We start from the raw sequence: 26801 nt of genomic DNA, 5'->3' as shown, positions 1-26801 counted from the left end.
ATCTTCATGATTTTACTTTGCTCTAGAGATTAAGTCAGCCATCTATAATTAATTCCACACATTCCCAGACTTTTGTAACATGTGAAGATGTTGCTGGAAGTCAAAATGTATTAAATATCAGGAACACTTTCCCCAAAAGGCTGTGGATGCTACAGGTAAGCTGGTGGTTCTGAGTTTGACAGTCTTCTGTTGGGTAGTGTGATGGGTATTCACTGCAGGCCCCAAAAAGGCTTATTGCTAACCTCAGCTTTTTAGCACAGCAGCATGACCTGTCCAAAGGTCAAGAAGTGGTTGCTCATTAGGCTAAAATCCCTTTTGCAAAAACAGCAGAAATTGTCCAAGGCCCAAGATGTTTCTTGTTTGCTAAGTTAAACTTCTAACCAATATTCCCTGCTCAGTCTCTTAACATAAACAAGAGAACAATGGGATCCACATTTACTTAATTAAACACGCCAGTCACCTGGCCTGAAAATGTGGTTGAAAAAACATCACATGCCAATGATGTCAACTAAGTGGAAAAAAAACAGTATAAATGTTAGAAAGCAGTCATGGTAGGGAAATGACAGAGAAAGGGTTACAGAAAGAAGACATAGAATTCATTCCTCAGCCTTTGGTTTTTGTGACAGACGATTTGTTCATCTGCAACTTGTTGGTATGACTTTTCAGCTTGTAAGAATTGTACTTGTGTTTGGAAATCCTTTGTAAGTCACAAGTCGTTGTTAAGAATTACTTATTGGAATTAGATGTGTCTCACTGTGAATAAAATAAACGGTGTTTAAACTGCTTCATTAGCTGGAAGTATCTTATCCTTGGTTGGGAGGAGGGACCCACTGCTCGAAATGGTGATTATTGACGGCTAGACCTCTCCGTAGAGACTAATGTAGTGAAGTAAACTAGTCCTTGAAGTGTAGGTTGATACAGTATAATCTCCCTATAGTGAGGGTACTCATAGGTACTTATGCCAGATGGAACTTAAAGCCTTAAGTTTAGAGCTCTCGGACAGTACACTCAATATCATCACAGTAGGGATATCAAGGAACATGGAGCAAAGGCAAGTAAATCGGATTGGGGTGGAAGTCAGCCATGATCTGATTGAATGGAGTAAGCAAGAACACAAGAAAATAGAAGCAGGAGTAGACAACCTAGCCCCTCTAGCCTGTCCTCCCAATCAGTATGATCAGTTGTTCTACCCCAGGTCTCAACTCCTTCTCTGAGACAGATCCCCACAGCCCTCAATCCTCCAATCTTTCAAAAAATTATTTACCTCCACTTTTAAGACTGTGCGCCTATTTGTCCCACTCCTGTTCTTAAAAGTAGGGGTTGACTATGTGTTTGTTGTTGTTGTTGTCAGAGGACAACCTTATCTCCAGAGAAATCGTGCATCAGCCATTATGGAACCAGAGAGGTTCTTCCATCTGGGCAGACAAGTTCGTAACATTGCCCATGTTGGAGGTGTTGCACAAAGTCGTGTTTCTGTGTGGGTGGAGGGCAGGGAAGCAGGCATAAGGAGTGTGCTGCCAGCCATTCACTCAACACTCTCAGCTCTGAGCCGGGAGGCCGTGACTTCAAGTCTAGATTGAAGACCTGCCCAAAATCCAGGCTGGTTCTCCATTGGAACCCGGAGGGAATGCTGCACTATCAGCAGATGAGATCTTAAATCATTGACTTACCTGCTCATTCAGGTAATAGATCCCTAGGCACTACTTGAGGAAGAGCAGGGGAGATCTCGCTGGTGTCCTTATCCCTTAACCAACAACTCTGCATTCATTATCTCATCTGTGCTAATAGGGAGTTGCTGTGTGGGATACCCAGCTGACAAAAAGCTGCTCTATAAATCCAGGCCTCATATTCTTTCTCCCTTCCCACTCTTCTTTCCTTCCTTCCTCATTATGCTCCTCCTGTCTCTCATTCTCAAGTCATTGCAAGTTTGCTAAATTGTGCAGGTGGCCCTTCTTTAAGTTGTAAGCGATGTCACACCATATTTTGGACAACTGTTATTGGTGTTGCTGTAAAGGCCGGTGGCCACCATCAGAACAAGTTGCTGCCAGTGCTGATTGTTTGGACCCTCAGAAATGAGGGAGGGGTTTGTGGCAGTTCATCACCGATTAATCAGAGGTCGTGTTGGGCGCTTCAGAGACGTGGAGAGAGATAGAACAGAAATGGGTCCTTTGGCCCCTGAGTCCATGCCAACCTTCAGCCACCCATTTACACTAATCCTACATTAATCGCATGTTTTATTTTTTCATAGTTGAGGTGCTAGGAAGTGTGGGAGAGGAATCCCAGTCCCCACACAGGGACTTGAGCACAAAACTCGAGGCCGACATTCCAGTGCAGTGCAGTGGGTGTGCTTCACTGTCAGAGTCACTTTCTATCAGAGAGATTAAACAAGAGGCCCTGCCAGCCCCCGTCCACTGTCTCCATCTAAAGCCCACCTTTGGCATCAGTTCCACCGTGACTCCCGGTTGAGGAAGTGATTTTTTTTGCTTGATGGGAGCCCTGAATGAGGATTTGTTGCCGTGCTGGTAATGTCTACAAGCTGAAGGGTCAGTGCAGCTAAAAATTCTGATAAGCAGCTGTCATTCCAGTGTCCTGTCATTCACAGCCCCCACTACCTCCCTCATCCCTGACCCCATGCTGATTTTAATGAGCACTGTGACTCTTTAAACCCATAGGTTGCTTTCATACCTTCATACTAGTGTCAACTACATTCGTTGGAATAGTAAAGGCTTGTCAAGTACTTTTTCAAAAAGTTGGTTTGTCTTCAAGTTGTCATGTTTCCCCTCAATAAATTCTTGCCAACTGTGCTTGCAACACTAAAGCTAATCAGTTGTCATTAATGAAGCCCGCAGCTAGTTGGATGGACACGATTAGATTTGATTTTTTTTCTTGCAGCCGCCTCCTGCTCGCTAATGAATCCGTGGAAACCCCCCAGGAACGGGCCAGCGTTTTGTTTTCGGGAAAGGTCGGGAGGTCTGGCGATGGGACGAGACCTCTGAGCGGAGAGTGGGTGCAGCTGTGCCACGGGGAGATGAGTGGGACGCTGCCCCCCCACTATCTCGTCCCCCGCAGCATCATGTGGCGGAGATGGGCATCTTCCGCCTCACTGGGCTGTCTGCTCGCCGCACAGAGCCGTCCCCGAGTGGAGAGCGGGGCAGGGGCTGCCGTGCGGCCGACTCTCAGGCAATGCCGGCCCTGCCTCTCCCTCTGAGTCCGCGGCGCGTGGGAAGGCTCCCTTCCCCCAGCCGTTCGGGAGGCGCGGGCACTTGCCTGCAGTTTGTGGCTGAGTCTGAGCGGCAGGCAGGAGACGACTGGGAGGAATGGGTCACTGCTCCAGCGTAAGTCAACAACCTCCCTCAGCTGAGCCCCTCCTCCCTCCCCGTGCAACTGTCTAATCGAATCCTGTGTTGCCTTTCCAGATAGCTCACCAGCCTCCCTGGATTTTGCTGACGACACCGGATTGCTTTGCCTGAAGATGGAAACACTGGAGTCGGAACTGACCTGCCCTATCTGTTTAGAGCTCTTCGAGGATCCGCTGCTTCTGCCCTGCGCCCACAGCCTCTGCTTCAGCTGCGCCCACCGCATCCTGGTCTCTCACTGTGCATCCAACGAGAGCGTAGAATCCATCGCCGCCTTCCAGTGCCCGACGTGCCGCTATGTTATCGCCCTCAACCACCGTGGCTTAGAGGGGCTGAAGCGCAACGTCACCCTGCAGAACATCATCGACCGCTTCCAGAAGGCCTCGGTGAGCGGGCCCAACTCGCCGGGCGAGAGCCGCCGGGAACAGGCCCTTGACAGCAGCGCCATGACGACAGCCGAGCGTGTCCCTTGCCAGTTCTGCGAGCAGGACCCGCCGCGGGCAGCGGTGAAGACCTGCGTGACCTGCGAGGTCTCCTACTGTGACGGCTGCCTGAAGGCCACCCACCCCAGCAAGAAGCCCTTCACTGGGCACCGCCTCATCGAGCCCGTCCCCGACTCCCACCTCCGTGGCCTGATGTGCCTGGAGCACGAGAGCGAGAAGGTCAACATGTATTGCGTGACGGATGAGCAGCTGATCTGCGCCCTGTGTAAACTGGTGGGGCGCCATCGAGACCACCAAGTGGCAGCATTGGCCGACAGGTTCGACAAGATTAAGGTACGTCGCACATGACCTTCCCTCTGGGTATCCCGGGAGGGGGAGCACTCTTACTGGGTGGATTGTGTCAAACGTAATCTTAATCTGTTTGAGACGCTGCATTGCATTAGTGGCGCTCTATCAATGCAATCTGATGTTGTTGTGCAGCCAAATCCCTGTAGAGGCAACAAGCTTTTATACAAGCACAGGCTTGACGTGTAACATGCATCCCTGACCAATGGAAAGGTGTTTCCCTTGGTAATCAAAGACCTGGAGCAAAAAACCAGGAGCCAGGCAGATGTAAAGATGCTTCAGCTGATAATATTCGGTCCATTTTATTCCACCCTTTCACACTAATACTGATTTAGAGCTGGAAATGTAGATTGTGATTATTGAGACACAGACATTCTTCTTTTGCAAGCAGTGGGATCGGCAACAAAAATATCATCACCCCCCCCCCCCCCCCCCCCCCAAGTATGTTAGTTTAAAATGGATGCTATTGCCATAAATCTACCTTGCAAAAAACATAGGATTTAGCTGTTAATCGATTTTTTTTTTCTCTCTCTCTCTAGTTATGCACTCATTCTGTCTTATAACATTTGTTTTTGTATTGCGTGACTCATTGGGTGATTTGGTGAAGATCAATCCCCATGTTTTTCCCTGATATCTCCACCTTAAAGTCCTGATACCTTCTTCCTAATGGTGATGTTGCAATTGCTTGTGTCCCAGGGCGCAGAGCTCGTTCAGGGCAGCGTTCTCCCGTTTGTCGATGCACTCACCGGGGCATGGGTGTCACCAACAAAGCCACCATTTATTGCCCAGTCTGTAGTGCTTGCTGACTGCACAGCCCCCAGTGGGGATGGTGGGTGGGGTATGGGGATTGACCACATTCATTCAGGTTATGCATTGAATCAGCATTGTAGAAATCGCCCACTGATGACTTGCACCTGTGTTTATGTTCCACACGAGCTTCCTCTTCCCCCATCTTGTTAGGGTTCCAATGCACCCAATTTTGACTGGAATTTCCTGGAACTATCTGTTCTTTTCTGGAGTGTGGAGACTCTGAGAGAGGCCTGTCATCCCTGCTACCTGTCCACGCACAGACTGAAAATTTGCTAGCACATCCTCTAACTCCCTTTTGGATTGCATGCAGTTACTAGTAGCTCTGGGTTACACTGCAGGATGTAGTATCCCACCTCCAGGCTGGCAACCTTGCACCAAACCAAATGGTGCAGAGACTGGGCCCAGATGGTGGTTCAGGAGTAGTTGGCCCAAAATCACTGGGTGTGGAGACATGGTCTTGGTAATGGACTGTCGATGGACTTCACTTGGCTACTCATGGGCCTCAGGCTGGCTGTTGATGAGCCTCAGCAACTGGCTGTTGGAGTGCTCTGGGATTTCATCAAATGGCCGGCTATTGGGAGCCCTCACATTCAGATAGAGGGCCAGTCTTTGGAATAGTCTCTGTTTTGGGAAGTGTTGGGAACTGATGACTATTGGGCCTTGTTGGTCGATTGTGGCTTTGGAATTTTTGTTTCAGAGTTTGCGTGTTGCGATTCGGGAAAGATGGACACTGAGGAACAAGGGCTAGATGAGGGGGTGAGTGTGTGGAACGGATGTTTAATATGGATAAATGAGAGATGGAGACTGAGTAATGCAAGCTTCTGATCAGATGTTACAGAGGCAAAACATTAGCATTATCAAACCTCCAGTAAAAGATCCAACAAGTACTGGCAACCTACCCTCCTTCATCTCACTGTCGGCATAACCTTCAGCCCCTAAGTCCCTCGTGTGTATCCAGCTTCCCTTTATCATTGATGCAATTGAACTTCACTGCTCCCTGTGGTGGTGGCTGCTACATTCTAACCAGTCTCTGGGTAATGAGGTCTCTCCCACATTCCCCAGTACGACAACCTGTACTTTCTCTTGTAGTCTACGACCCCTGTGGCTGAGGGTTTACCGAGTTGGTAACAATTCCTCGTCAGCACATCTAGCAGAAAGCTCAGCAGGGACAAAGACCAGGGAGATGTACACCAGTCCACAGCCACCCATTTTGCTGCTTTGTCTTGCTCTTGGGGAACTGCACTTGGCAGCACATTACAAGAAAAAGATTTTTTTTTTGATGGTGCACTGCTTCAGACAGCAAGGTGCCCCTAGGTATGGTTGACGCTATGTATGAATGTAAATGGCAGTGGTAGCTGCTCTTCTGCCCCTTGAGCCTGCTCCACTATTCAATAAGAGTATAGCTGATCTCTTACCTCAGCTCCATTTTCTTGCACAAATCCAAATATCCCTTGATTTCTTAATATTTAAAAATAAGTGAATCTTTCTCCATGCATGATCTTCCTTTGTGGCTGCTTCTCTTGCTCCAAGGGTTAGGGTAGATGTGGCAAGAGGACACTAATGAAGCAGCTGCCCACCTGACTCTTCCTTTCCAGTTGTACCCAGCTGGGCCTGTGTGTGGTTCCAGACTCTTAATACCCCATGAAGTGGCCGACCTAATTGTGCCAGACTGCTGCAAAGAAAATCCCTCACTGACTGCAGTGGCTGTAGAGGCAGGATCATCATCATCTCATGGGCATCCAAGAGTGGTCAACGAATGCCAGCCTTGCACACATCCAGATAGACAAACCTACCCCTGTGCCCAGTTAGTTTACTTCTGTTTCTTTCTATCCCAATCTCTTTCCTGACTTCATCTCTCTTTCCACACTTTCCCTCTTCCACTTCTTTATCTCACTGTCCTGTTTTTCCTCTACTGTGATTATTGCTGTCTTGTTGACACTTGCACTCTTTCTCTCTGTTACCTGGTGTGGTAGCATTGCTATTAAGTTACTGTTCTAGCAATCAGAGGTCCGGGTTATTGATTGGGAGTCATGAGACAAATCCCACCATCACTTGGGAAATTTAAACTCACATATTTAATAAATCTGCGATTGAAGAATAAGTCTCAGTCGTGGTGGCCATGAAACAATTGGATTGTGACTAAAACTCATCTGGTTCACTAGGTCAGGTCTATATCTGATCCCAGGCCCAAAGTTGTTCCCTGAATAGCCAGCCAAAATCTGCAAAGGGCAATTAGGGATAGAGAATAAATGCTGGCTTTGCCAGTGACACCCACATCCCATAGATAAATGGAAGGTGAATTGGCTCCTCCAAAATGACGCCAAACGTAGGACACATGTAAGGGAGAATAAGTTGCAGAGTGGGAATGGGACCTGATGGAATTGCTCCCCTGGATCTAATAGACTGATTGGCTTTCTTCCATGTCATTGTATCTTTCTCTTCCTCATACCCTCTCCAACATTCTTTCTCGCATTCTCTATGCATATTTATCTCCCTCCCCCTCAAATCTTTTCCCAATTATTTTTCTTCTCTCTATTCTTCCGGCCACCGCCAAGTTTCTATGTTTGCCATCTTCCTTCAGTTTATTTCAAATGATGACTTGATTTAGAAAAAAAAGCAGATGCTGGAGATATTCAGTTTGTTGTGCAGCATCTGTGGGGAGAGAAACAGTCAAAATCACACATGATTTATGTACTTAATGCTGTTCACGAGTGCAAAGGCACACAGCAGTTAATAAAAACAGACAATGCTGGAAACACTCAGCAGGTCAGGCAGCATCTGTGAAAAGAGAAATAGTTAATGCTTCAAGTTCGAGGCCCTTCTTCAGGTGTTTTGACAAGGGATCACAGACTTGAAGTATTAACTCTGTTTCTCTTTGCACAGGTACTACCTTACCTGCTGAGGGTTTCCAACATATTTTGTTTTTATTTCATCTGTCCAGTATCTGCAGTTTTTAATGATTTTCACATTGCAATTAATGTTGAACTTGTAGCGGTTGCTACCGCGGAATAAAACAAGACTCTACTCGGAGGATTGCCAAACAGAACTGGTTTATTTTCCCGCCTTGCGCGGGCCCTTTAAGGGAGAATGTTCCCGCCCAAAACAACCGGCAATGACGTAAGTCCTACGTCATCAGGACTTTCCCGCGCGCAGGTTCTCTCCGTCGCTCGGAAAGACGAGGCCCGCCGCCATCTTGGGCCTCGTCGCTCCGACGCCACGCGACCCGACTGCCGAGCCGGTTCGCCTGACTAGACGGTGAGTCGCCACAAACTTCAGTATAGTTCTGTAATGGTATACAGCGCTGACGTAAGGTAGGAAACACAGCAGCCAATTTACACACTGCAGTGTCCCACAGACAGCAATAACATAACAAACAAAGTTATCTCTTTCAGTTGGGTGAGGAATTAATAAAACAGGAGACCTCCCCAGATGTTGTTCACTTATTGCTGTAGCAGCTTGTACTTCCATCTGAGAGCAAAGCCAAGTCCTCATTTGAAAGAAAACACCACCAAGAGTCCACTCTCCCTCAGTATTGGTCAGAAGTGTCAGTCTCCAACTCTGCGGTCAGGTCTGTGGAGCGAACTTCAACCTATATTGCTCTGACACACATGCTACCATTGGGAAATGGCTGATCCCTTAATTACCGAAGGGCCACTCTACATTTATCATAATCTTTCACATTTCGGTTTGATGAATGTAATTGGGAATTGAAAATAATCATCAATAATTGCACTTGGAAAGTAATAGGAAGTTCGTCAGTGATAGATGCAGTACTGCAGCAGATACATTTGAATAGATTGTCCACGTTAGAGTGCACTAAAAGCTTTTTAAGAGGCTGAGGTATATTTTTATATATAAGTGAAAAAACTTTAACATGGTAAGTCATTATGGAGGTATTTTCAGTTCTGACTAACAGCACTGATGAAAAATTTAATATTCCTGGAGCCCAACCATAGCTCATCCTTTTTGCAAGAGAGAAAACCCATGTTCTCAACAGGACCAGACTTTGGGTGGAATCTTACCCGCCTCTTGATTGAATGGTTCAAGGTTTGGAATCCACTGCTTTCAGTGCATGGAAGCTGAAGCATCTGTGAATGCTGGGTTGACTTCTGGAAGGGGTATGTGTCTGGTGGGTGTGAATGCCAGCCCCCTCCATCCCATTCGTTATGTACGTTGCACGAATCCCTTTGGTTTGGGGCAAAGCACCTGACAAAGGTGTCTAAGGCCCAAGAACACAAGAAAGTAGGAGCTGGAGTTGGACACCAGTCCCCTCGCACCTGCCCCACCATTCAGTGTGATTATGGCTGGCCTCACAGTAGTGTAGCGGTTAGCACAATGCTATTACGGCGCCAGCGACCCGGGTTCAATTCCCGCCACTGTCTGGAAGGAGTTGGTATGATTTCCCCGTATCTGAGTGGGTTTCCTCCAGGTTCTCTGGTTTCCTCCCACATTCCAAAGACATACGGGTTGGGAAGTTGTGGGCATGCTATGTTGGCACCGGAAGCGTGGCAACACCCTACGCAAAAATGCATTTCACTGTGTGTTTCGATGTACATATGACTAATAAAGATATCTTATCATCTGTATCAGTTCCCCATAACCCTCAAATCCTTGATCTTTCTTTCAAATATTTATGTATCTCCACCTTTAGTACATCTAATGATATGGCATCCATCACCCTCGGGGACAGAGAATTACAGAGATATGAGAGAAGAAATTTCCATGCAGCTCAGTTTCAAATGACCAGCCCCTTATCTTATAACTATGTCCCCTTGTTCGTGACTCTCTCATTAGTGAAAACATTTTAACATCTCCCTCTAGGATATTGTACGTTCGAATAAGGTCACCCCTCATTCTTCTAAACTCCAAGGAACACAGACCCATGGCAAGGACGCTCACAGCATGGCCTGCCAAGTCTTTCTACTGCCTTACCCTGTTCTCCCAGGAACACTAAGAAGGTAATAAAAGAATGGCCACATCAATGGTACTGATTTACAGTAACATCTTACTGGGTGATTCTTTGAAGGAAGCAGACTGTTTGGAGTCTTGTGCCTTCACACAAGGAATTAATGTTTCACTGACTGAAGTGGCATGAATTATCAATGAAACAAAACGGAAATACTCAGTAGGTCAGGCTGCACCTACGAGAAGGAAAACAGTCAACGCTTCAAGCCTAAGGCTTGAACTAACAGCTACTTCAGCTGCATGGTTAGACTGGGGAAGCTGGGATCTTTGCCCTTGGAGCAAAGGCTGAGAGGAGATTTGATCAAAGTTTCACCTGGTTTAGACAGGGAGGTGGCGGGAAGCTGCCCCCCCCCCCCCCCCCCCCCCCCATCAGCTACAGGTATAAGAACCAAGGAATAGATTTAAAATTTTGGCCAAAATGTATAAAGGGATGTGGGGAAAAAAAAACTTGTGATGTGGAACTCACTGTCTGTAGAGGTGGTAAAAACTGGGTCAATCAGGACCTTAAAGGGAATTGGATTGGCACTGGAAGGAAAATAATTTGTAAGGCTGTGGGAAAAACAGAAATGGTAATAGGCTGAATGGCCTCATTCTGTTCCATAATAAATACACATGCACGCATGTTACAACACAGAAGTGGCTCTGTTTCTTTTCCTTTCCCACACTCATTCTCCCCCTGGACATCTGCACATTAAAACCATCTGTTCCCAGGCCACCAAGAGTGAAGCTTTGATGGACTAGAAATGTGATGAGTTCATGACCCTCCCTCCTGCAGTCTTGCCGACTGCACGTGGCCGCAGTTTGGATAAAAACATACAGTACAGCCTTCCCAGAAGGCAGTGTGAAAAGATTTCTTCAATAAGTAAAGCTGCCTGTATTTTGGTCATTGAGGCATGAAATGGTGCAAGAGGTTTTCATGAGTAAGGCTGATAAACAAAAATATGAAGTCTTGCTCATCATTACCTCAAAATATCTTCATGGGAATCTACAGTATGTTGGGGACCATTTTGGCCATCATGCCCTTTTTGGGTATTCAAAATAGCTGACCAGCTCCCCATAGCTTTATACATTTTTTCTTTTGCATGTATTTAACCAATTCCCTTTTGTAAGTTACTTTGAAGCTGCTCACACTGTCCTTTCAGGCAGAGTTTCCAAATCAAAACAGCTTGCATTAAATACGTTCTCCATCTGATTTCAGGCACTTTTGTCAATTAAATAAACTTTGTGATTTCTGATCCCTCTGCCAGTGGAAACAATTTCTCCTTAATTACTCTATTAAAACCCCTTGAAATTTTGAATGATTTTATTAAATCTCCCCTTCACCTGCTGCTGCAGTAATGCCTCTATCATTTTGCTTCCACCCCCATTCCAGACCCCATTTCCATCCTATCCTTTCCAATTCAAAATATCGTTGTCACTGTCCATTCCAGCATCACTTCCACATTTCATAAAGAGCCAAAAGTGGATTTCCCTTTCCTGTCCTTTCCTCGGCTGCCTCAGTAGCGCAGCTAGTAGAGCCGCTGCCTCAAAGCGCCAGTCATCCGGGTCCAGTCCTGACCTCTGGTGCTGTCTGTATATCTTGCCTGTTATCCCTGTGACCGCAAGGGTTTCCTCTGGGTGCTCGGGTTTCCTCCCACATCTCGAGAACATGCAAGCTGGTAGGTCAATTGCCCGCTGTAAGTTGCCCCCAGTGTGTAGGTGAGTGGTAGAATCTGGGGAGAGTTAAAGAAAATGTGGGGAGAACAAACTAAAGGATTAATGTAAATGGGTGATCGATGGTCACCATGGACTTGGTAGGCTGAAGGACCCATTTCTGTTCTGTATCTCTTAATAACTCCATGACCCTACCTATTCCCTTCCTTTCTCTGACGAACCCCACTGTCCAACTCTCTTCAGTACTTAATTCAGCTGGCTTCCCATCTTCTCATCACCAGCCTGTAAAATAAATTGGTAAGTTGGTTTATAATTGTCACATGTACTGAGGTACAGTGAAAAACTTTGTTTTGCATGCCATCCAAACAGATTATTTCATTACATCAGTGCATTGAGGTAGTACAAGGGAAAACAATAACAGAGTGCAGAATAAGATGTTACAGTTACAGAGAAAACGCAGTTCAGGCAGGCAATAAGGTGCAAGGCCATAACGAGGTAGATTGTGTGGTCAAAAGTCCATTTTATCAGACTAGGAACTGTTCAATAGTCTTATAACAGTGGGATAGAAGCTGTCCTTGAGCCTGCTGGTACGTGCCCTCAGGCTTTTGTATCTTCTGCCTGATGGGAGGGGGAGAAAGAGAGAATGCCTGGGGTGGGTGGGGTCTTTGATTATCTTGGCTGCTTTACGGAGGCAGCGAGAATAAATGCTTGAATAAAAAAAATTACTTATCTATTATGTTATAGCATATGAACAGATTTTTTAACCCTTCAGATCTATTGCAGTATGATTCCACGTGAGCCCTCTCCCACCATCACTCTCTATAGCCTGTACAGGTCCTCTACAAATTAGAGGTGGCAGCAGTTCTGATTACAGTGGGACAGGCAGATGTTGGCATAAAGACTTTCTATTATAAATATTGACATAAAGGTGCTGCTAGAAAGTTGTGGAGTGGGATATTATAAGGCTTTATTGCAAAAGATTTGGAGCTCAAAAGCAGCGAAGTCTTACTGCAAATGTACAGGCTTTAGTGGACAGTTTTGATTTCCAGTTGGACCATTTTTTTTATTCATTCAAAGGATATGGGGCTTCACAGGCTGATCCAGCATTTAATTGCCCATCCCTAGTATGCCTTGAGCTGCTTTCTTGAACTGCTGCAGTCCTTGAGGCGTGGGTATACCCACAACACTGGTAGGGAGGGAGTTCCGGGATCTTGACCCAGCGCTGGTGAAGAAACGGCGATATATTTCCAAGTTGGGATGATATGTGGCTTGGAGGGCAACTTCCAGGTGGTGGTGTTCCAGTGGCTTTGCTGCCCTTCTATTTTTTTTTGTTGCTCTTTTGTTCTAGCTGGTAGAGATTGTGGGCTTGGAAGGTTCTGGCTAAGAAGTCTTAGTGGGTTTTGCTGCAGTGCATCCTGTAGATGGAACAAACTGCTGCTACTGTGCATCAGCGGTGGAGTGAGTGAATGGTTGTGGATGGGGTGCCTAGCAAGTGGGCTGTTAACCATAACCATTATGGTGAAACTGAGAAAAAAAACATAAACCAGATGGACAACTTGGCATCAACCATTTTCATACTTGTAAACTGCTTCTCTTTGCACACAAAGTGATCACTCTGCAAGAGCATTCCGGTACAAAAGCAAAATAATATGGATTCTAGAAATGTGGATTAAACTAATAAATGATAGAAGTGCTCAGCAGGTCAGCCAGCATCTTGGGAGAAAGGAACACAGTCAATATTTCAGGTTGGTGAACTTCCGTCAAAACTAGTAAAAGCTGTAGATGTAATGAATTTTCAGCTGGTTCAGAAACAAGCTGGGTAGGAAGGGAGCCACTTCCTTCTGCCTTTCACCTACATTCCTTTTGTCTTAATTTCTCCTCATTTGACCCTATTGTGTGCCTCCTTCGGGTGCTACCTTACCCACCCGTCCTTTCTTTTATGTCTTTTAATTTCCTATTGAAATATATTAAATCTCTTATTGTTTCTGGTTCAGATTTTAAAAAGTCATGAAGACCAAAAGATACAGGAGCGGAATTAGGCCATTCAGCCCATCGAGTCTGCTCTGCCATATAATCATGGCTGATTTTTGTTTTCAACCCCATTCTCCTGCCTTGTCCCCATAACTCTTAACCCCTTTACCAATCAAGAACCTATCAATCTCTGCCTTAAATCTCTGCCAGTGACTTGGCTTCCACGGCGCTCTATGGCAACAAATTCCACAGATTCACCACCATCTGGCTGAAGAAATTCCTCCTCATCTCAGTCTTAAAGGGACGTCCCTTTATTCTGAGGCTGTGCCCTCAGACCATAGACTCTCCCACTAATGGAAATACCCTCTCAACTTCCACTCTATCCAGGCCTTTTAGTATCCTGTAGGTTTCAATGAGATCTCCCCCCCCCATCCTCTGAACTCCCATTGAGTACAGGCCCAGAGACATCAAATGCTTCTCGTATGTTAAGCCTTTCGTTCCCGGGATAATTCTTGTGAACCTCCTCTGGATCCTCTTCAGGGCCAGCACATCCTTCCTTAGATATGTGGCGCAAAATTGCTCACAATATTCCAAATGCCGTCTGGCCAACGCCTTGAAGCTGGAACCATAAGTCTGTTTCCCTCTCCCTGGATGCTGCGTGAACTGTCAAGTATTTCAGTGATTCCTGATTCCATTCAATGTTCCTGCAGATTGGTGAAACTACAGTGGAATTTGTGAGGTTTTCGGTATATGTACTCCGATGGAAACACTCTCCTAACTATGCTGTTGCTGTCCAAACTCCAAGGTGGAGTGGCTTCTTAAATAAACCCCCGATACACATATCAAAAAAGAAATTGCAAGCTTTTAATTAAACATTGTAGCGGTTGCTACCGCGAAATAAAGCAAGACGCTAGTCGGAGGATTGTCGAACAAGAAGTGGTTTATTTTCCCACCTTGCACGGGCCCTTTAAGGGAGACTGTTCCCGCCCAAAGCAACCGGCAATGACGTAAGTACTACGTCATCGAGACCTTCCCGCGCGCGGGTTCTCCCCGTCGCTCGGGAAAGACGAGGCCTGCTGCCATCTTGGGCCTCGTCGCTCCGACGCCGCGCGACCCGACTGCCGAGCCGGTTCGCCCGACTAAACGGTGAGTCGCCACAACATGATATACCTTTGACATGCCTTTCAGTCTCTGAATCCTGTGGGGGTCTGTTAAAGAATGATTAGAGCCTCAGCCAGCACTAACTGATGAAGCAGTTTGTGTTCCTCCAAGTCAGGGCTATTGCCACTTTCCAAGCTTATCTCTACATTGTGAAAATGTTGGCTCAAGCAGAAAGATCTAATTGAAAACTGATAAGCAATTAGTAATGTTTCAGAGGAAAAGGGAGGGGTTTGTGGTGTTTTTTTTCCCCTATTTGAAATATGGAAATGCCTTGGGCAGGAATTAGTGGCTAATTGTCCAAGGCTAAGAAGAGCTTTGCATTCAGGCAGTGTTAACTTCAGGTATTTTTAGGTGCTGCCTCAGCAGGTGAGTGGAGCAGCAGTCTCCACTGTATAAACTGCAGGTACAGAGGACCATTCAGAACACAGCAAGTAGAGCTGCTTCCTCACAGCTCCAGCAACCTGGGCTCGATCCAGACCTCTAGTGCTGTCTGTGTGGAATTTGCATGTTTTCCCCGTGTCCGCCTTTCCTCTGAGTGTTCTGGTTTACTCGCACATTCCAAAGTGGTGTTAGTTGGTAGGTTAAATTGCCCCTAGTGTGCAGGTGACTGGTAGAATTGGAGGGGAATTGATGGAAATGTGGGAGAATGAAATAGGATTAGTGTCAGATTAGTGACAGTCTCGTGGACTCCATGGGCTCTAGGGCTGTATGACTGTGGTATTCCATGATTCTATGGTTCATTTCAACAACTGGCATCTGTATGGCGTGTTCAACAAGATAAAAGATGCTGCAATGTGTCATGGGATCACTGGCTAGCAATGTGAGACACTAGGCTACCAAAGGGGGGGATTATTCAAATGTACCACAGCATTTGCTTTAGTGGGAGAGGAAGTCTAGACCATGGTAAACGCAGTGAATGTTCAGATGGACGACAAGGTTCATTTCCTGTAAAAGCACAATGTAATCTTTGTGCATTGTTCTGGCAGCCTTTTACTGCTCCATGCCTGCTTCCCTATGATGCATGTCATCTTCTGTGGAAAGGGTGGTGCATGGACACGTTTACTGACGAAGTCAATAGCTCCTGACTGATTGCCGAAGCTTCCAAGTGCTGTGCAGATTATCAGTTGGCAGTACACAACATTTAAGTAATTCTTACTTTAAGGCCATAGAGTCAAGGAGCCATCAGCTTGGTAAGAGATCCATCAGCCCGGTAAGAGATCCATCAGCCCACTGAGTCCACACCAACCAGCAAGCACCCGGTTACACTAATCCTACCCTAATCCCTTTTTATTCTCCCCACATTCCCCTAGAATCTACCTTTCATGTACACACACCAGGGGCAATTTAAGTGACCATTTACCCTACCAACCTACATGTCTTTGGAATGTGGAAAGAAACCAGAGCACAGGGAGGAAACCCACATGGTCACAAGGAAGAACGCGCAAACTCCACATGGGTCAGGATTGAATCCGGGTCGTTGGAGCCATGAGACAGCAGGTCAACTAGCAGAGTCACTGCAGCACCCAAACCGACATCTACTGAACTTCAGAAGCAGGTGGGGAGGTCTTATTGCAGTAGTAACAGCCACCTGGCAGTCCGTTTCACTACTTCATCAGGTGAAAGAAAGTCAGTAGGCTAGTACAGGTAAATTCTACCCCATTGATTTGAATGAATTTTGCTGGCACCTGATGGATATAACTCTGGTTAGTTAACCAACCCCCCTCAGTTCCTGGCATCAGACTGAGATAAATAGGAGCATCATTTACATGCAAGATTATGAAAAATTCATCAAGTGCATTAAAGCACACCGAAACACAGCTCAATTTTTTCCCTAACCCTTTACCAGATTTGACAGCATTTCTATTTATATCCGGAAACTGCGCATCAGTCAGATAGATTTAAAGTGCCTCAGTATGTTTGACCATGTTGAAACATTTCCCAAGGGTACGGGAAGATTTTTGATGGCAGTTAAAAAGAAAGACCTGAATTATCAAAGCCCCATTCACAATTCTGGGACATCCCAAAGCACTTCACAGCCAATCAAGTACCTTGGAAGTGTAGTCATTGCTCTAATGTAGGGAAACAAAAATAGCAATTTCAGCATAGCAAGATCCCACAAGCATCAATTTGTTGATGGTCAGGTAATTCCTATTATTAGCGCTATTTATTGAGTTAGGTTAGGTTAGTACTCTGTAGGTTAGTTTAGGACTCTGGGGAGAATTTTCCTGCTGTTCCCCAGAACACAATCATGACTCTTTTGATATAGTCTTGGGAAGGTGTCGGGTTACCAACTCATTCTGAAGACAGATGTTAGTTGGGGGGGAAGTCAATGATGTACTCAAGACAGGTTACCAGCAGACCCAGGTTACTTGTAAAAAGAAATCTAACAACATTGTAAATGTCTAGGGGAATTTGCACCTTGCTAAGCAACCACAGAATCCTGGAAGATTTGTGCTTTGTGATAGCTTTCAGCGCAAATGGGATACCAGACTGCTTTTATTTATTTAATTACTCGCTTTTTAAGGTATGGGCATCCCTGATAATGCCTATTTTTATTGCACATATCTTAATAGTCCTTGAGAAGGTGGTGGTGAGCTGCCTCCTTGAATCACTGCAGTCTTTCTGCAGTATACCTTGTAATGTATGCAGGCAGCAAAGGTGATGGTAAATTAGTAGAAAACTTGGCAGAATAATGGAAAGTCCTGAAATGAGATTCCCAAACTGAAAGGGTGTTACAGTCATCTGAAGTCTTCAGCTTGAGTGCTGAACATTTACCTGTTTACCTTTCGTGTGACATTATAGGTTGGCACTAGATATTGCGGTTATCTAGGAATTTTTATGACCTTGTACATTCCATTCTGTAGACTCCCTTTAGGAGGCCCCAGCTAAGGAATAAAATTGGTTTGCTAATGCATAGCACTATAGTGTAATGTGATCAATACTTGCCAATTATTTTTCTTCTTAAATAACAGACAGATGCTTGGTCCAACTCACCAACACCCTGAGATACAGGAAAACATTCCCAAGTTGGATGGAAATGTACATAAAAACATGCGAAAAATGAGCATGAGTAGGCCACTCAGTCCCTTGAGTCAGCCCCATCATTCATCAAGACAATGGCTGACCTTTTCCCTGCTCTCTCCCTATATCTTTTGATTCCTCAAATATCTAGAAAACTATCGATCTTTATTTTGAAAACATTCAGTGACTGAGCCTCCAAACCCTCCAGAGTGGAGAACTCCAAAGATTCATTATCTTCTGTGTGAATAAATTTCCTCACATTTCATTTCAGTCCAAAATGGCTCACCCCTTATTTTGAGACTGAGGCTTAGTTCTAGACTGCTTAGTTGGGGGAAACAACCTCCTCATTGTACTGTCAAGGGTTATATTTTATGTTTATGTTTACAAATGTGAACAGCTTAGAGATTGGATACTTGTCCTTCTCCATGCACTGCACAGATAGTGCACCAGCAGAGAACATATAGAAAGGTACAGCATAGAAACAGGCCTTTCAGCCCACAATGTTGGTTCTAGCAAAATGATCCTTACCTTACCAGGTGGTCAGAAGGTAGGAGGGCAAGGGATAACCTTACAGAAGTTTATAAAATTATGAGGAGCATACATAGGATAGATAATCAGAGTCTTTTTCTCAGGGCAAGGGAGTCCAAAACTAGAGGGCTTAGGTTTAGGGCAAGAGGGGAGAAATTTAAAGGAGATCTAAGGGGCAAGCTTTTCACACAAGAGGGTGATGGGTATATGGGACAAGCTGCCAGAGGAGGTGGTAGAGATAGACACCATTACAATGTTTAAAAGGCATTTGGACTGGTAGTTGGATACGAAAGGTGTAGAAGGATACAGGTGTAATGCAGGCAAATGGGACTAGTAAAGATGGCCAGCATGGATGAGATGGGCCAAAGGGCCTGTTTCCGTGTTGTACAATTCTATGGTTCACTGGGCAATGACAGTTTCCAATCTCTGCCAAATATTTGATCCTCATCTGTCCATTTTTGTAGTGCCTTTCACATCTTCAGGCCACAATTGTATTGAAGTTACTATTGTTCTTGAAGTGAAGTTAAGGTGTGATATTGTACAAGCTACTACATACAAAAACACTATGACTAAATAATTTGTTCCAATGATGTCAGTTGGGGGGTAAATATTTGCTGAGATTTTGGGAAACCTCCAGCACACTTTAAAATGTATCTGGGCCTTAAGTTTAATGCCTCATTTGTAAGATGGCTCCTCTGACAGCACAGCACTTTCGCTGTACTGGCTCAGCCCAGATATTTTATTTAAATATCTAGAGAGGAATGTTGAACCAGCATCCTTCTGATTCAGAAGCAAGGGTGCAACCCACTGAGCCATGCCTGACTGTACTATGGTGTGGTGAGTGCCAGGCAGCAGATGCTTTGGTTTGCTTGTTACTGTTGATTCTTGATCAGACTCTTGCTGCTTTAATCGCCTCCTAGTGTAACAGAGGACTCTCTGATCTATGGGCTGTTCCCGGGGACACACACTGAGACAGACATCGAGGGCTGCTGGAAGGTCATCAACTTGATGAAGGATGCCTTTTAGTCTGCCCAAAACTTGTTGGTCTTCCAGCACAGCTAGATGTCGGTAAGGGAATGCTGCTGACTGGCATAGTCCAGGCTGCAGGAGTACGTGCTGAAGGACACACTGAAGCTCGGTGGCAGCCAACACAGAGGCTCTGTAGGCAAGGACCACAGTATAGGCCCCTTCCGCCACCGCACACGGAGGGGAAGAGGTGGGTGAGGAAGCCCCTCAAATAATAAAAGGGGTATCACCTCAGGGATCTATGTGAATGGCAATGGTGCTATGTTTGTGTTTTTCTTTAAAAGTTTAAACTAAATATAACGACCATGAATGTGAAAGTTTTTTGCACTGTTTCTTCCTTTGTATATATTTATTATGAATAAAGTCTAATTTTGAAATAAAAATAAACCTGCTCGGCTTTCAAGCAGGATGACTGGAAGAGCTGCCTGACAGGTTTGTACCATACTTTTCCTGAAATATCTGCCAGTCATGACACCTTTGTTGCCAGCCAGACATTATTACGTATCAGATCTGTGAAAAAATATCTGCATGGGTCATGTGGATACAGCCCAGCGCATCAGGGACACCAGCCTCCCCTCCTTGGACTCTGTCTTTACCTCATGCTGTCTTGGTGAAGCAGCCAGCTTGATCAAAGACCCCACCCACCCGGGTCATTCTCTCTTCTCTCCTCTTCCATCGGGTAGAAGATACAGGAGCCTGAGGGCACATACCACCAGACTTAAGGACAGCTTCTACCCCACTGTGATAAGACTATACAATGAGATGGACTATGACCTCAAGATCTACCTTGATGTGACCTTGCACCTTATTGCACTGCACTTTCTCTGTAGCTGTGACACTTTACTCTGTACTGTAATTGTTTTTACCTGTACTACATCAATGGACTCTATACTAACTCAATGTAACTGCACTGTGTAATGAATTGATCTGTACGAGCGGTATGCAGGACAAGTTTTTCCACTGTACCTCGGTACAAGCGACAATAATAAACCAATACCAATACCAAGATAGTGGGCAAGATATTTCTCACCAAGCCAAACCATGCAACGACTTTCAGAGGCGAGCCTTGCACAAAGATAGTGACCTCTTGTTTCTGTGTCAGGATTAAAATATCGCACCTATAAGTGAAAGTGGTTCTGGAATTCCCCAAACTGTCAACAAGCCCTTCTGAAGAGCCGTCACTTGTAGTCAGTTAATGCCTGGCAAGGTCCAACAAACTGCAAGTGACTCATAAGTATCTAGAGTAACAAAGGACTGCAGATGCTGGAAATCTAGATGAAAAATACTATGATCCTGGAGGAACTCAACAAGCCAGGCAGCATCCGTGGAGAAAAGCAGGCAGTCAACGTTTTGGGTCAGGACCCTTTCTCAGGACTGAAGATAGGAAATGGGGAAGCCCGCCTCCCCTCTTTTGTCCACCTATCACTGCCCTGCTTTCCCCTCCTGTATATTGGGCTTCACCTTTTCCTATTTTCAGTCCTGAGGAAGGGTCCTGACCAGAAGCTTGTCTGCCTGCTTTTCTCCACAGATGCTGCCTGGCCTGCTGAGTTCCTCCAGCATCATGGTGTTTTTCACTCACAAGAATCTGTCCAACATTGCACAGACCAAGCAAAGAGGTCAGATATGCAATGAGATGCTTGTTAATTTTTTTTTGTTATTAACAATATGAACCATCTAGAGAAACACTTGAATTCCTAAGGCATGAAAGACTACAGACCGAATACTGGTGTGACGAATTAGTATAGATGGGTAATTGATGGTTATTAGGAAGGGCCTGTTTTTTGCGCTTTGTGACTCTATGATTAATGGTTATTGACAATGTCACATCAGCCAGACTTGGGGTTGGGGGTGGAGGGGAACGTAGGAGTCTGTGTCTCATGGCAAGTAGTCTATTGCACACTGAACAAAATCAATTCACCCAGAAAACAGTCCCTTCAAAGAGAAGCTACAGCAACTTCTTCCAGTACAAGCAAGCTAAAATCTGCAGAAAATGTTGTTGTTGGAGAATAGTTGTATATAAATAATGTATGTTAAATTGATCTCAGTCACTTTGCACAGCAACTTGCTCCAGTGAATGGAGATTTCCCCGACAGCTGCCCACATGATCCCATGCTGACAGTTGAAATGTTCACAGAATTGAGTGTTGGCCACGTAGGTCAAAACATGCAGGGTCAAGCACTTCCTTGTGAGCAGGACAGGTTCATCTAGAAGATCAGAGTGTGGAAGCCGCAAGACTTGCTTCTGTTCAATTCCTGATTTTCTGTGGTCTCATTCCTGTGGAAAAACAAGTAACCTTCTGTCAATGTGATGTCGTAATTTGATAACATCCTTTCAGTCTGTCTGGCTTAATATTGGAGGACTAATAGCAAATCAGTGCATTATTAGGTGCCCTCTTACAAGGCAGACCTGAAGCTGCTACAAAGGCAACATTGTCTCTCCTTTCAATTTATGCATGCTCACTTCTTTAGCAGAGCAGTTAATTGTTTAAAGGCATCAATTCTTAGAAGCAGTCTGTAATAAGCAGTCTGTCATGGCTTGATGGCTCAACGTCTTTGTTTTACTTGCGAAGGTGCTCGACGGAGTCTGGAGAAGATGCTGAAGGGCGATGATTTTCCACAACTGATGACTTAGACATTTTAGGTTCACTCCAATAGAGCTGTGGTGTTTTCATCCAATAATTAGTTCAATAACTCCTAACAGTTCATCCAAGGTTAGTTCAATAGCCTGATCAACTGATCCTCACCACTGTTTATGCTCCATTTAAGTCTCTTCCCATTTTATTTCTTCACTATTTACCAGTACAATCTACTCTTTTCTGCTGAGTATATCTACTTAGTTTCTTCTTAAGTGTTATAGCCGAAACAGCTCAAAGGCCCCCATGAAATCTGGGAACCATTCCTTTTAGCAGGCCTTGAGAACCATAACTGTACAGGCTCCAGATGTGGCAACACCAACAACTTATATAGCACCTTTAAGGAGTCAGGCAAACCCAGTGAGCTCCCAGCATGAGAGAAAGCTCATGCACAACACCCAACAAAGCTCAGAGGCGCTGTTTGTATTTTGCTGTTATCTCACAGTACTCGAAGCCGCACTCCTTGAGGTTAGTCTGGCTGCCCATTGGAAACTTTACATCTTAAAGGTAACAGGGGAGGAGGGATTCATCTTTGGTCACCAGAGCTTAAAATGTGCAAGAATATCAGCCTCTGTTTCTGCTTATCCATACATATTCTGATGGAGTAGATGTGCTTTCATTTTAAGAATTTTTAAATCTTCTTAAAAATAGGAGAATTAAGCATGATTATATAATTATTGTAACTATTATTATTTAAACATACCAATTTAAATGTAACTGAGAATTATAAACTATTGAACTGAAGTACTAAATTTAGTGTCTTTTTACTTACCAAGCAGAGGACCTCTCCAGCTTCCTGTGAGTCTGAGGGTCCTTCCTGAGTGGCGTCTACTGCAATCTATGAAGGCATTGCATCTGCTGCCATTTATTGCTTCTGGGACAGGGCCGTGTGCTGGAATTCAAGTTTACCAGCTTTTGGAGCCACACTGACCCTCGTCCTTAATGTTACAGAGCCAATGTCTGTGTACGTATCCACAGCCCCACAATTCCTGGATGATTACTGAGGTGTTTGTGTCCTCCCTCCCAACCCCACCTGCTTGATAGGCTGATGAGAAGGAATGATTTGCCCCATACCCAAGGAGGCACAGTTCAAGTCTTTTCGAGTTCTCAGGTGTTGACTGTGTAGGAACGGGATTTTGTACACAAACTGGAAAGGAGTGATGGCAATTAAAGTGAGTTCACAAAACAGAGGGAGAAAATTTTTGCAAGCCTTTAAATAGTTCTGAAACCCACTGTTGGCCTTGAACAATAATGAAGGGCTGAATAAAATCAGAAGAGACTGAAGAAAAGTTGTGGGAAAGGAAGCCAAAGTCCAACAGCTGCTGAAGTTGTAATGAAGTAGCTTGATCAGGTGGTGAATGGCAAAGGCCAGCAAGGAAGTGTGTGAGGCTCAAGGGCACCCATGAGCTGTTACCACTACTGGATACATTATTAACTAATAAACGGGGGAGACAAACCAATTCCTTGGTCCTCTCCACAAATCGTGTCTCGTTACTATCAACTCCATCTGTCTGCAGAAGCAGAAACTGCTGGAGACACTCCACATTCTCGAACAGCATTGCAAGGGCTGAGAATAAGGTCAAGTTTCAAGTCAAGAATCCTTTATTAGATCTGTGAGAAAGTATTTGCAAGGGTTTTGGAGAGTAGAGCCTTCCTCATGATGGTGTATTCTGATGAAGATTCCTTGACCTTCTGATGAATTTCCAGCATCTGCAGTTTTTTGATCTCAGTTCCATTACTATTTCTTACAATTTTTTTTCGGGCTCCAGATATCACTGGCAAGGTCAGTGTTTATCGCCCATCCCTATGTTCTCCTCGAAGTGTGTGGCTAGCCATGTCATTTAGAGTCATCCCTTTTTGGTGGGTCTGAAGACACATGTAGGCCGGACAGGGTAAGGAATTCCTCCCCTGAAGGACGATAGTTTTGTGGCCATTATTTCTAACGATCAGCTTTTTTTTCCTCCCCCCTTCACCCCTCCTTCCCCTCAAATCCCAGAATATTAACTGAACTAAAATTCCACAGCTGATGCAGTGGGATTTGAACTCTGGTTTCTAAACTGTTAGTCTATGCCTCTGGGTTACAAGTCCTGCAATCTATCCCTGCATCACCGCCACATCCAGTATTTAGCCCTAATTGAGCTTCTGACCATTTCTCCCTGTCATTGTGAAGGCTGTCATTTCCGTCTTCTCAACGTGACCAGGTCCACCCCTGCCTCAGCTCACCTGTTGCTGAAACCCTCATCCATGCCTTTGTTACCTCCATTCCTGACCATTCCAACACTCTCCGGGGTTGACTCCCACCTCAGGTAAACTTCAGTATATGCAGAGCTTGCTCCCCATATCTTAACTCACATTTTGTTTTCTCAGCAGCCCTATGCTTGCTGATCAGCAATGTCATCTGGCTCAACACAGCCTCAAATGTGAAGATTTCATCCTTGTGTTCAAATCCCCATCCATAATCTCATCCCTTCCTGTTTCACCATCAACATCCCTGGGCTCCTCCAATTATGCCCTCTTAGATCTCCCTGGTATATTTTGCCCCACCATTGGTGGCCATGTCTTCATCTGTTCTGACTGGAAGTTCTGCAATTCTCTCCTTAAGCATCTCTGTCCCTCCATCTCCTTTTCCCCCTGAAACATACTCCTTAAAAACTTACTGCCTTGATCAAGCAGTTGGTCACTTCTCCCTTTTGTTTGATATTCCTCCTGTGAAGCACAGTGGCTTTTACCGAGTTTGGATGTTATGTAGACGCTGGTTGTTGTTGTTGTTGTTGCAAAGTCGCTGAATACAGGGCTCTACATCCTGCACAGTCTGGTGAAAAAGGCTCTGTATGGCTGCAGTGAGATCAGGAATGCCAAGCCTTTTGGAGTGGTTGGTTGGGGACATCTTGGTTGTACTAGCTCCATTGGCTGGTGATCACCCGGTCCTGCTTTCCTGCACACTCTGCCACTTAAATCCTACCAGACCATGAGCGAAAAGGCATGGTGATCAGTCATTCCTTTACCTTTGTGATCCGTGCCATCAGATTTGGTGACCCAGACCGCTCCATAATTGTACTCTCTCAGCAAAGGTGGACTGGAGCGTATTGTACAGTAGAATGTCACTGTCTGTCTGCATAGTATCAAATCAGCCGTGTGCCATGACAGTGCTTTGAATTAGGGCTTTGACAGGGCTTTGTGTTTTGTAATATATCTAAGACTGATAATCCTAAATTAGGACTGGAAGGACAATCTTCCTGCATTTGTCAGTAATCCACTAACTCAATTTCGAAAGTGTTGCTGCACACATTTCTTGATTCATGCTTGGGCTGTGGGTATCGTTATCAAAGCTGGTATTTATTACCAAGTCTAACTGCTTTTGAGGTGAGGGGAAGCTGTTTTTTGAATGACTGCAGTCCATCTGCAAAGGTGCTCCATCAGTGTGGTTAGGAAGGGAGTTCCAGGAGTTAGATGCAGTGATGATGAAGTTACGGTGATAGATCTCCCACGCCAAGATGGTGTGCAGTTTGGAGGTGATAGTGTGCCCATGTGCTTATTGTCCTTCTGGATGTTGGTGGCAGATGGAAAATCCAATGTTAACAGAACATGCAACATGAAAATGTTGAAATTGCACATCATCTCTTTCCTCAGTCACCTCCACATCATTATCAACGTCCACCTTTCTTCTTTCGAATCTGCTTTCAATGCCTTCCGTTGCAAAGGAACAGGATGAGAGATGATACCTTGTGCGGAGGCTTGATTGAGTCAACAGAAAAGAAGATGCTTCCATTTGTGGCATGTCCAAAATGACTTCATAAAGATATGATAGTTGCCAATAAATCCAGGAATATATTCTCAAGGAAGTTATTTACTCAGATTGGTGAGGACATGGAACTCATTACTTCTGGCACTGTTGAGGTGAATAACACTGATGCATTTAAAGGTAGCTTTGTAAGTACATATGGGAGAAACTCAGGGGAAGGGAAATGTCAGAGGAGCCAAATTTCAAAAGTGGACTTCATCACTTGTAGGTTACTGCATCATGTGTAGTGCATGTGGCAAAGTTTTAACCCTTGATGTTTCTAAATTTTAACCTCAAAAGAAATTTAAGATTAGCAAAGAAGAAATACCTTGCTAAAACTGCAGTGGTAAATATAGCAAGTAGCATGCCTCTTGCTTCCCTGGGGCTCCAAGGTGTTGATATGGCAGCGAAGTGTTCAGAAGATCAGAGATTCGAACTGGTAATCAGCACTTTTTTTTGTCAGATTAGTTCAGTTTTTCCTGTCCCTCCAGACTCTTGCACTGAGATGATGAGAATATTGATAGAAGGAGAGCTTTCTCATGTTAAGTCTTATGGCTATTAGCTGAGTTTCCCAGCAAGGGGCCCTGCCAAGTTCAGAGTACGAGATCAGTTGAGCCACATTGCAGCAAGCATGTGTGCTGGCAGGGAGATCTCACAGCATTTTCCTCAAGCGACAGAATGAAGCAATTTGCAATCAACTAAAATCAAATTGCAAATTTGAGAATATAAATGTAAACCAAACAAAGGTCTTGTATTTATATAGCATTTTTTACTATCTTAGGCCAGATAGCCATTCAAGTACTTCTGAAGTGTAACATAGAAAATGGAGGAGCCAATTCCTATACAGCCAACTATTGGCCAGACAGTGGGAATCATTCACTTGCTCTTCTTCAAAATAACCTTGGAATGTTTTGCACCATTCTTAGAAGGCAGACTAGCCTCATTCCAAGACTCATCCAAAAGGCAGGTCTCCTGACAGAACTCTATCTGAAATCCAGTCTAGATGATCTCATGACTTTTCTTTTAAAACAACAGGAGTTCATCCAGTGTCCAGAACAATATCCTTCCCTCAATCATCACAGACAAATGTTTTGATTGTAATTTTGGTC

At 44.9% G+C, this 26801-nt stretch overlaps 1 protein-coding gene across 2 annotated transcripts in view; it reads left to right on the top strand.

Moving 5' to 3' along the window:
- mid1 (midline 1) overlaps window positions 1–26801 on the top strand; it is a 159076-nt gene that overhangs the window by 41388 nt on the left and 90887 nt on the right. For both annotated transcript variants that reach the window (XM_052014851.1, XM_052014852.1), the window contains exon 2: window positions 3417–4132. In XM_052014851.1, coding sequence (XP_051870811.1) covers window positions 3473–4132 — 660 coding nt within the window. In that variant the 5' untranslated portion in view covers window positions 3417–3472. The remainder of the gene's footprint in view (window positions 1–3416; window positions 4133–26801) is intronic.

Source organism: Pristis pectinata, chromosome 4 (assembly GCF_009764475.1).
Source record: "Pristis pectinata isolate sPriPec2 chromosome 4, sPriPec2.1.pri, whole genome shotgun sequence".
Lineage (NCBI taxonomy): Eukaryota > Metazoa > Chordata > Chondrichthyes > Rhinopristiformes > Pristidae > Pristis > Pristis pectinata.
This window is presented reverse-complemented; position numbering and strand designations above follow the sequence as displayed.